Raw genomic sequence first — 12,642 nt, 5'->3', positions numbered from 1 at the left:
TTGTTCTAAATCACACCGACACAGATAGGTCTTATGGTCATAATGGGACAGGAAAGGGCTAAGAATGGAAAGGAAGCAACCGTGGCCTTAATGAAAGTACAGCCCCAGCATTTGTCTGGTTGTAAGTTTCACCAAGAGGAGAAGTCAGTTTTAATTACTGTGTTGATGGGGGTGATAGTACCTCACAGGGATCACTGTAAGTACCAAGGTGTTAATATAAGGAAAGATGTAACTTTAAAGTTTTTCAGTCTGTTGAACACTAATTATAACACCTATAACACAATAAAATACCTGTAAAGGAACACACTATTAATCATGTATCTTAATTAAGGCCAAGACCACTTCTTTCCAATTTTAATCCTTTCCTATCTCAGTATTACTCTACCAAAAACCTGTGTTAGTCCAAGAAATTGCTTGTAGACTGCTATGCTGCAACTCCGTAAAATACCTTGCAATTACTAGGGCCTGGATTCTTATGTAATTACATGTTCCATTCCTTTACTTCCTGACAACTGAAAATGAAAAATGTTGACGAACTGTGGTTCTGATATTGTTAAGCTTGGGAGTCCTTTTACATATTCTTAGTAATATTACATATTATGTAAAGATGGTAACATTTTGGTACATATAAGCAATAATAAATTTATTTAGTAATGTGTAATTTTTAGTGCATGACAGCAACAGAAAATAATCATTCCATCATTCCAAGAAATTAGCTATAATAATAAAATAATGCTCTATGATTTACAATGTGTAACATTCTTTTTAAAAATTTGAAGTGTTTTGATTAAAATAATAATAATAATAATAATAATAATAATAATAATAATAATAATAATAATAATAATAATAATAATAATAATAATTATTATTATTATTATTATTATTATTTTAATTTTACATCCCACTAATGCCATTTTTATCATTTTTGGAGATGGCAAAGTGCCAGAATTTTGTCCCACAGGAGTCTTTTATGTGGCAGTAAATTAACCGATATGTGGCTGACGTATTTCAGCACCTTCAAATACCACCTGATAGAGCCACAATCGAACCTAGCGAGTTGGGCTCAGAAGGCCACCACTCTACCACCTGAGCTACTCAGCTCGGCACATACTATCCCACTATGCCTAAGTATGCCCAACATCTACTTCCCTTAATACTCTGTCATATGCCTTCCCTAGCTCTACGAAATATAAGGACGATTCATCTCGTAGCATTTTCGAAAATTGCTTGGAACATACTCAAGATAAGGTCTGGGCCTGACAACTCCTTTTCTGTTTTTAACTGCACTGGTTTTTATCTTATCTCTACCAATGACCACATTCCCTGTAAACAACTTGCCTAGTATACTGATTATAGAGAGATTTTGATGATTGTGAAATTATTTCTGTGTCAGTGATTATACATTGGTGTAATTACAACTTTTGTCCAATCAGAAGGTATCCAACTGAATCCCCATGCTAATGCTATTTTTCACTGAAATCCCTATCTTGTCACTACATTACATCATTCCTGCTGCTTTATGGCACTGCAGTTAATTTACATTTTACTCCTTACTCTGTGTCACTTATGTAAATATTGCCTGGTTTTATGGCCAGATGCCCTTCCTGATGCCAACCCTACGTGGCGAGATCTGTAACTAATTTACCACAGCTTCCAATTCTTCATGCGCTATTCTATTACCGTTATTTTTCTCATCTTGGTGCAACTCGCAATTCAAGAATTTATCCTGAAATTTTCCCTTTACACAGAACACCTTTTCAACATAATCCTTCTGTCTTCCTCACGATCTAGGACGAGTTCATCTGACCACTGGGTGAGCTAGCCATGAAGTTTGGGTGTGCAAAGCTGTGGGTGGCATTCAAGAGGTGGTGGGTTCGAATCCAACTGCTGACAGTCCTGAAGATGATTTTCTGTGCTTTCTCATTTTCACACCAGACAAATGCTGGGACAGTACTTTAATAAAGGCCACAGCTACTACCTTCCTAATCATAGCCCTTCTCCACCCCTCCATCACCAAAAGCCTTATGTGTGTTAATGCAACATAAAAGTTCATCTCACTTATCCAATACATTACTCATTTCTTCTTTCCCTCTCTTTCTCGGACCATCATATTCCAGAAAAGTTTCCTCACCACATGATCTAGTCTTTCAAGGTTATTTCATAAGTCCTACTACAATTTCCTTTTGGACTTATGTACAGTTGTGTAAATTAACAGCAGGCCTCACCTCTTTAGTAGATTTTTCAATGAAGAGGCTATCTGTCCGGAAGAAAGCATCCTTGAGGGCTTTTTCTGGATCTGTTGGATAGTACGAACTCTCAGCCAGGAACTGGTGCAAATGGCTGACGCTGTATACTGCTGCGTCTGTGCCAGCATGACCATCAAACACTGCATAATAACTTGCTGGATTTCTATCCTGTAACAAGTAATGAAGATCTTGATGATGGAGCATTTTTGGAATGTACATCAGTAGTTCAGAAAGAACAAGAGGTATCAGTTCAATACAAAAAGGAAGGCAATAGTTCAAGGTGAGAAAAATGTATTTCTTTGAGATTGAATGACTTAACTGAATAGTATGAATTTGAATTACTTAAAAAACAATTTTTTGACATTTAAAAAAATTGCATTTAAAATAAATAACATGTTCCTTTCATATTTTAGCTTTACCAGTACTAGTACCATAGTTGTTGGTAAAAGTTATGTGAAAATTGTCAGAAAAATGATATACTATCCCCAGTATCCCAGTCTAGAAAGCCAAGAATAATGGCTAAGAAGATTTGTCATGTTGACCACACATCACCTCATAATCTGCAGGCCTTCAGGCTGAGCAGTGGTTGCTTGACAGCCAAAGTCTATTAGGGCTATAGTTCCATGGGATTATTATTATTCCCTGTATGGATCAACTCATGCAGAAAGATATCCTGTTGTCCTCATACAAATCCAATAATAAAATAATATGGTACCAGGATAGTATGAGTCAATTGCACGAGCATCTCTGAAAACATTATTTTAAAACTGACCATCATTAAAATACACATTAACTTAGCATTTTGCATAATCCTGAGAGAGAGAGAGAGAGAGAGAGAGAGAGAGAGAGTGTGTGTTCTTGTCTCCTCTTAATGGTAATCAGCCACTGCAAGCCTAATAGAATAGGCGACATTAAACTGCACTAGGAAACTGCATGGTGGGAAGAGCGGAATCTGTGTTTACGAACTGTAAGTTGCTTCAAGCATTTCATACAAGACTTAGAAAGAAAGAAAGAAAGAAAGAAAGAAAGAAAAAAGAAAGAATGAAAGAAAGAAAAAAGGGAGAAATGTTTTGTTATTTTTTTAAAGAAAGAAGCCATACTTTCCAGTGGTGAGTGACTTGGTAAAATATAACATAAAAACTTTCCAGTCTGTCAAACACACAAATTTTAATATAAATTATAACACTATAAACATACCTGTAAAAAAATACACACTATTATACAAAGAATGACATGTTTTGTTCTACAAGAACATCCTCAGATTCTATCAAATCACTTAAATCATGCGTATATAAGTACAGTATTGTTTACGTTGTGTAAACTTGTCAATGATGGAGAGTTAAATGAAAATATGAACAAGTATTAACAAATAATGATTGTATGAGTATTCAACCATTACTGTACTAACTTACTGAAATACCTGTCCTGAAATAGTGGTTGGAGATAACGGACTACGCTTCAGCAGTGTAGATAAGTACAGAAGTATTTCAATAAGTTAATACGGTAATGGTTGAATACTCATACTTGATCATGCTTTTACCTAACTCTCCATCACTGACAAGTTTATGCAATGTAAACAATACTGTACATACGAGGATTGGGGTAAAAGTCATGGCAACAATTTTTTTCTTGTAGATACGTGAACAGATCATAAACGTATATGTGTCGAGTGGAAATTCTGCAGGCATAGTGTGTATGCAGAACAGCAGATGGCTCTGTGATAGCTGGTCGTAGCGCAGTGAGGGCTGTGAAATCAGTCAGCTGGTGAGTGTCGTGCGAGATGGAAGTAACCCGTGTTGAGCAGCATGCTTACATCAAAATAGCCGTTCTCCAGGGGAGAAATAAGATGGAATGTCAAAGTGAATTAGTGGAAGCCCTTGGGAATAATGCCCTACCATACCATACAGTAGCACGGTGGGTAGGAAAGTTTCAGCAAGGATGTGTGTCAACCAGTGATGAGCAACGTTCGAGACGACCTGGCAGTGTGCGGACCGACGTGGCACGTGCCGTCATTGAGCAGCTCCTGGATGAAGACAGACGATGGACGCTACTGAAGTTAGAGAGGGCAAGTTGCATCGAGAAACACACTGTCCACATGATATTGCGTAATGAGCTGCAACTGCGCAAAATCGCATCGCGGTGGGTACCGCATGCACTGACAGAAGTTCAAAGGTGGGTGCGCTATGCAATATGCTCCGACCACCTTGCACGCTGGCAACAGGACGGCGATCAATTCTTGTCACGAATAATCGCCATCGATGAATTTTGGGTCAGGGCATAGAAACCAGAACTGAAACGTCAGTCCGTGGAGTGGCGACATGCTGGATTACCAAGGAGGCAGAAGGTCCATCAGAATCCTTCCCCAGTCAAATTGATGGTGATCGTTACATATGATGTCAGGGGTGTCATTGTTTGCCACTTCGTTCCACATGGCAGAACAGTGACCGCACAGTACTACAGGGACTTCCTGGTGCGACAGGTACGACAGGTACAACAGGTACGACGTGGCGTTTGGGAGAAACGTCCGGATCTTGTGAACAGTGCAATAATCCTGCATGACAATGCAAAACCACATAAAGCAGAGTGTGTAGGGCAGCTACTGAGTCATTGGGGATGGGAAGAATTAGAGCACCCACACTATTTTCCCGACATTTCGTCCTGTGACTTTGATCACATTCGAAAGATTAAGGAACCACTATGTGGTAGGCGGTTTGCAACGCGAGATGACATTGCTAATGCTGTGCGCCAACAGGTGACCCGATTCACACATGGTGCGGCAAATGCTGAGGCAGATGGTATTCAGCGCCTCCCACATCGTTGGCAGCATGTGGTATTAGTAGCAGGGGATGACTTTGAGGGTCTTTAGGCCCAGGTTTGTCATGTCTACTTTATGTGTACTGTGTTGTCATTCTTTTGCACCAGGAAGGCCATATTGCCCTGTATACTACTGTAATAAATTAGTGTGTTACGATATTTCAGTGCTATTCATTGTCCACACATGTAGTTAACACCTTGTCTTTTCGTCTGTATATATCACATTTTCCAACTGGACTCGTACCTTCAAGAAAAAAAAATAGTTGCCATGACTTTTGCCCCAACCCTTGTATATACTGTCCCCTTTTCCAGGGTCGCTCAGCCAGCTGCACGAGAGTTCCAAGGGGTGGAACGTTCGTAGAGCCTAAATTTTGCTATATCCGCAGGCCACTGGTGGCAGGATAGGAGATGGCTTGCACAAGAAATAACACAAAAACAAAGAAAATGGACATTTAATGAACACAAAGAAAAATTTTGGACATCATTTGCATGAACTAAATTTTGAAATTTTTCCTTGAATATGAAGTAGAAAAAAAAAGTTTACAGGTGCTTATACTTCTTGAACTTCCTTACGATTTATACACAAATGAACAAAATAATGCATTTTTTATCAGTATACTTTTCTTCCAGGCATCAAAGGCGAATCATAACGACTGTAAATAAATAAAAAATTTCAACATTAGTGAAAATTCTTATCCTCTCTCAATTAACAATGTTACATTTCCATAAAACTCCTTTCATTTCAATCAACACCTTTTTTTTTCTTTTCTGTTTTTTGAGAATTTGAGCATCCTACTTACTCAGTAGTACATTAACCATGTAGAGTTCAACACATCATCATCATCATTATTATTATTATTATTATTATTATTATTATTATTATTATTATTATTATTATTATTATTATTATTATTATTATTATTACATCCTTTAAGAAATTAAATTATTATTTTTATTTCTATGTCCTAATTTTTGCCTACACTACTGTACATTTCATACCCACACAAAGATTTGAGTTACATCTGTAATGATTTAATTATTGTATGCTTTATTTTAAGTTTCTCAGTTAAGTTCCTTTTATGTCCTAAGTCACCATTTTTACTTCTTAACTAATTATAGGCAACATTTACTCCTATCGTCACTTTATGTTGCATTTTAACCCTACACTCATTCTTTAATATTAATTGTATCATTTTTCTTTTTTATATACGAGACTTTTATCTCTCATTCACATCAATAAGTCAACTGGGACTGGAATATTATATTCCTATAGCTCAAATTCCTTTACAATACATTTTCCATTACTTACTACTTTCATTTTTATCAACTTCTATCCTTATCAGATTCTTACCAGATTCTTTGGAGACCTCGCTCGATTGTATTCAATGTAGTTCATCATCAAACAACATTGAATTTACTGTATAAAACCATTTGTTGGAAATGAAAATGAAAACCTACAACCTGTTTTCCAGTCATTGACCGGGTCAGGGATGTAATGAATGAATCATATATAGGCTATTATTACGATGGGGTTGCCACTCCCAAAGTGATAACATTAATGAATGATAGATGCTACGAAATGAGAATGGAGAGTGTTGCTGGAATGAAAGATGACAGGGAAAACCGGAGTACCCGGAGAAAAACCTGTCCCACCTCCACTTTGTCCAGCACAAATCTCACATGGAATGACTGGGATTTGAACCACGGTATCCAGCGGTGAGAGGCCGACGCGCTGCCATCTGAGCCACGGAGGCTCTTATTGGAAATATCAGAGCATAATACATCACAAATCATAGTCCTGGGATCAACATGATCAGAATCTCTCGCGACGTGAATACGCATAGAATTCCGAAAATCCAAATGTGAATAAACACAAACTTATGTCACAAGATTTCAAAAACATCACATCCACACTATCATATCAGATAAGGGTTTCATTACGGAATTAATTTATCATGATGTAGGTTTATTAATATTTTCTTTTTTTGGATTATAAGCCCTCAGATTATGTAGATGACCCTACAATGACGACACACACAACTCCTAGTAAATGGATGGAAACAAAGAATGAGATGAAAAAATCACATATCAGACATAAATCACTCTGCCATCACCACCATCAATCTAGTTCATCATCAAACAAAATTGAATTTACTGTATTAAACCATTTGTTGGAAATATTAGAGCATAATCCATCACAAATCATAATCCTGGGTTCAACATGATCAGAATCTCTCGCTAAGTGAATACGCACAGAATTCCGAAAATACAAATGTGAATAAGGGATAAATTCAGATAACATACACTCAATCGCATGAAACCAATACTTATTCACAGCATACAAATCTTTGATGATGATGATGATGATGATGCTTGTTGTTTTAAGGGGCCCTAACATCGAAGGTCATCGGCCCCCATACAAATCTTTAATTGTTGTTGAGATCATTTAAATGATTATTATGATACATGACCAACGTGTACCCTAGTAGTCACCACGAGGTTATAATTCAATCCACCATGTGAATTAGCCCACTCATGCACCACATTTGCCATATGAATCCATTCCAATAATTTCAGTCGAACTGGGCATCTGTGGCATTTCAACAATCACTTACAACCAAATTTAACTCTCAACAACTTATGTTTAATTATCCCGTCCTACTTCACTTGAACTTTTCTTTTCCTGATTATTATTCCCTATTTCATGAGAAAACTATTCCGAAGAAATACATATCATGTGGCTGCCAAGGAATGAAATAAATGTTATGATCTGATTCAATGGTTAGGATATGTCTCAACTACAATCAATATCTTAATTGAGGCCATTGCTTTCATGTCGGCTTGCAAAAGTATTATTATTATTATTATTATTATTATTATTATTATTATTATTATTATTATTATTATTATTATTATTATTATTATTATTATTATTATTATTATTATTATTATTATTATTATTATTATTTATTAGGGCCTCATTATTCCAGTGATAAATTTTTGAAGATCTTCATTCACACACATACTCAACTAATGAACTAGTAACACCCATGCTATAATTAACCAACACCAAGATGAAAGAAAAGATCTAATTTATCTAATAGTAAAGAAATTAATGAATCTAGAATACAATCTGATGAAAATTTACAGAAATGAAAAAATAATATTTAATTGGTACTCATGTTTTCCAATGCAGACAGATTCAGCTGGGATGTGTAGATGTGAAGACAGATCTCATCTCTTGATTAAGTTGGATAGTACAAATTCATTGTATTGGCTCACACAATTACAGCTTAGACGTACATAATGTCCACGAAGTCAGGCCATACGAAGTTATGGCAATAATTCCACGAAATTCTTGACAAGATCCTCCCTCGCTGATCCATGACTGATGATCTTGCTCTCGTAGTTAGGCTGAAACTAAAACTCAAATTGAAAATCTGATCCACTTGTATTTACAACACTAAGTTATGCACTATTATACTTAACTTGTCTATTTCTTGATTGACGCAAAGATGTAGAACATTTAACGCTCCATTCATTCACTGGCTCCTAGCTAATATCAATTGCATTCAATATCTTGATTCAATGTCCTACACTCGCATAACTCTCGCCATAAACTGCTTGAAGTTGTCTCTAGCTGACTTACGCAATGATTATCTTCTATGTTGATCCACTTCGTATTCAACGGATTCAAATGCTCGCTTGTGAAATAACCATTTCTTCTCAACGACTCAAAATGTTCCCAAGTTTACTTCAGAATGAAGTAATCCACACGAAATCGCAGAATGAAATTCTAATTCGCAGTTGGAATACGAATTCATAAGACATTTAGAGACAAAGTCCATAAGATTGCGTAGACGTATTTGAAGTTTCAAGATGTAGCTTCTAACATTTTCAAAGAGAGGAAAAAGAAGAATGTTCATTCCTTCTCATCATCTTAACATTACAACTCTCGTTACGTCTGGTTAAGTGACACAATCTCCCGATTAGAATTGCTATCGCTCGAGATTGCAGCTTAACTATGATTTGTTCTCATTACGAGAATACGGATCTTTCTAGAATTCAGACACCTCCTTCTCCAGTTTCCTTGCATGATGTTAGCATACTGTTGTGATGTAGCTCATGTGTCCTTGACTGCTCGACCCAGTTCCGGCTTACTTGCCTCAACGGGACGGCCTGGCTATCAGCTGTTAACTTGTCCATGCGTATGTATGAATAAAAGAATGCAAATTAAACCAAATATCCATTTGTTCCCATAAAGTACCATTTGGACAAGTGCAATACGCATGATTTAAGTGATTTGATAGAATGTGAGGATTTTCTTGTAGAACGAAACATGTCATTCGTTGTATAATGGTGTGTACTTTTTTTACATGTATGCTTATAGTGTTAAAATTTATATTGAAATTTGTGTGTCTGACAAACTGGAAAGTTTTTATGTTATAAAGAAAGAAATTATAATTGTATGGCCTCAACTAACAAGTGTACGCTTTTCCATTTGACATAATTTACGCTACCTGCACGCCAATATTGTCCTGTTTTACTCTACTAGACAGTAAAGAAATGGATATCCATTGTGCTATCTATGGCTGAGCAGTGGTATGCTGATGACACCATATGTCCTTATGTCTTGACTCACAGGGCAGGACACCCATATATCAACTTTCAACAAGACAATGTCCACCCACTCACAGCTCAAGTGTCTCAGAGGTGCCTATATAATGATGAGTAGCTCCCTGCATGCTCCCCAGACCTATCAACAGTCAAGAATGTAAGGAACCAGAGGAGATGCTATGTCATACTAGGACCACCAAGAACAGGTGCCACTGCTCCTACATCCATGAATAGATGCCAGTGAGTTTATAATAATTTAATTACCATTTGACATTTGTATTTTTATTTCATTTCATGCCTCCTTCTGTCCGGCTCCATGGCTAAATGGTTAGCGTGCTGGCCATTGGTCACAGGAGTCCCGGGTTTGATTCTTGGCGGGGTCGGAAATTTTAATCGTAATTGGTTAATGTTGCTGGCACAAGGGCTGGGTGTATGTGTCGTCTTCATCATTATTTCATCCTCATCACGACGCGCAGGTCACCTGTCGGCGTCAAATCAAAAGACCTGCATCTGGTGAGCTGAACTTATCCTCGGACACTCCTGGCATTAAAAGCCATACGCCATTCCTTTTTTTTTATTACTCTTTCTGAGTGCTTAATGTTTATTTGTCTGTCAATGCAGTTGACCACCAATCACCATATGCCCTTATGTGTTGACTCACATGAGTAGAGAAGGTCACATTAGACTGGACTAGGATGCTGCATGAAACCAACATAAATATCAGCAAACTACAAGCAGAAGAAATGAAGTTCTTAAAACTATGATTCAGAAAACAAGGAGGGACAAAACAAGAAGCAATGAGATACGCCATCTTGTCCAAGTGAAATAACCCCTTAGAGAGATCTGTGTCGAAGCCAGGTTTAAATGGTTTGGTCATCTCAAAGAAATGAACCCACAAAGAACAGCTAGAGTGTGGTTTGAGAAGGAACTCGAAGGCAAGAGATCAAGAGGTTGGTCGAGGAAGAGACTGAACGATCAGATTAGAAGTGATCTATCTGGGTGAGGTCTGGATTTGCAGCAGGTTCTGGAAGAGGACACATACATGGACAGAGATAAGTGGAGAGCGCTCATTCATTGTACCTGGGAAACTGGAGCTGATTCAAGATGGTCATTATGATGATATGATGGGGATGGAATACAGCTGACATGTTTTACTGGATGTAGATCTAAGAGTAATCGGCACTAGTACAGCCATTTATTTCATCCTACTCTTACAATATTTCATTAATTAAGTTATTTATTTATTTGTCAGTTTTCCCATTTTATCAAAATCACTGAATTATCAGAGGCTCTTTCTACATTTGAACAATTTTATACCTTTTAAATATGGAACTGAAACCCATACACAAAAATTATAAAAGCTGTCAAATAAATATTTGTAACATAGCCTATACCAAGTATTTTGTGAGAATTCAGGACATTTTAATGAACCTTATGAACAAAGTAAGAAATAAGCAAACAGTAACCTTGAACAGTCACAACAACACTAAACTGTAGATAAACTGGTACCTCAATATTGAAAACACCATGAAAATCTTCAATGATGACATGTCTATCTTCCATGCGACGACGAACATTCTTTATTGCGCACGTGGAGATGGGAGGTCCAGGTGTTGGAGGCGGCAGTGTGCTCATACATCCATTATCACGGTACCTCAGACAAACTTCATTCACTTTACGGGTTACAGCCTGCATCAGCTTCAGAGGTTGATATGCTGCAACACAATTCAAATATTTGTTTACTTTCATAACAGTTGAGGAGAAGTTTCAACACTGACTACCAAATGAACATTTAAAAATCCATAACTGGGATAATTTAAGGGAAATCTCAAACACAAACATCCCAATGATAAAATAGCAAATCCAAAGTGATTTCCTTTCAAAGGGACTGAATCTGGACATCACTGCATATTCTGGGTTATAAAATATGAAGGAAAAGAAATCTTAACAATACAAACTGAAAAATGTAAATAGGTCCAGATAAATTTAAAGTGTTTTTTCTTTCAAATCCCATGACAGCTCCAGTGAGCATAACACTCACTTTTAATTGCTGTAAAATACTTAATAGCAGAAAATTGTGAAAATTAAAATATTACTTTCCATCAGGCATACTAAATGGTCTTATTACCAATATTATATATATATATATATATATCATGGCTTTTTGAAGAGAACGAACCATTGTTTGCTTGGAAGGTTCATGCCTTGCTATACATGTTTGCTGTGCATGTATTTAAGTGGTACAGATTATTAAATTCAAATAAAATACTGTATTTACTTTTATTTCTTCAGAACACTTTTTGGGAAGGCTCAGGTTACCTGTCTATTCTCAGGCTTCAATACTGTCCACCACTTATTTAACATTAGATTATGTGAAAAGGACACTTACTAAAGTAATTGCTCTCATAAGAAATTGTTAGAACTATTCCAATGTTCATTTGGTTAACATATTATTATTATTATTATTTTGCTGTTCTATTCCACGTGATGCTCACTCTGTCCGTTGCACTCATTCCAGCAGCTTGTTCTACAAAAGCGCAAGGTGAGTACTCGTTATTTCGCCCCCCTCCCTCCCCTTGTATTTTCTCTATTAGATCTCTTGAGTTAATTCCAATTTTGTTCTTCAGGTTCATTGGGTTCCGACTGAACTGAGACTACCTTTGGAAAAAAAAAAAAAAACCAGCAATCGTTTATGCTACATAGAACGAGTCCATCTTTCTCAATTCGTCAAGTCTATACTGGTCATATTGGACAATTCCCTCTGCGCCATTGTGGAACTCGCTTGTAGAACCTTCCAGAAACATAAGAACTTACATAAGATTTCACTCGAATTTAAGTGTGCAACACAAGTTCAACCGTCAACCTAAGACTGTGCCATCAAATGATTTTATACGACATCACAATGCTTTTATTCATCTGTTAATTTTAACATATTCTTGGTCATATTTATTGTAAAACATGT

At 36.7% G+C, this 12,642-nt stretch overlaps 1 protein-coding gene across 1 annotated transcript in view; it reads right to left on the bottom strand.

The window, feature by feature from the left end:
• LOC136863702 (protein phosphatase 1E) overlaps positions 1 to 12,642 on the bottom strand; it is a 529,192-nt gene that overhangs the window by 59,241 nt on the left and 457,309 nt on the right. Inside the window, exons 3-4 of the mRNA XM_067140060.2 lie at positions 11,190 to 11,395; positions 2,229 to 2,417 (exon numbers count right to left, since the gene is read on the bottom strand). Coding sequence (XP_066996161.1) covers positions 2,229 to 2,417; positions 11,190 to 11,395 — 395 coding nt within the window. The remainder of the gene's footprint in view (positions 1 to 2,228; positions 2,418 to 11,189; positions 11,396 to 12,642) is intronic.

This window comes from Anabrus simplex, chromosome 2 (genome assembly GCF_040414725.1).
Source record: "Anabrus simplex isolate iqAnaSimp1 chromosome 2, ASM4041472v1, whole genome shotgun sequence".
NCBI lineage: Eukaryota > Metazoa > Arthropoda > Insecta > Orthoptera > Tettigoniidae > Anabrus > Anabrus simplex.
Note: the sequence above shows the minus strand (reverse complement) of the source record. Positions and strands in the feature narration are given on the sequence as shown.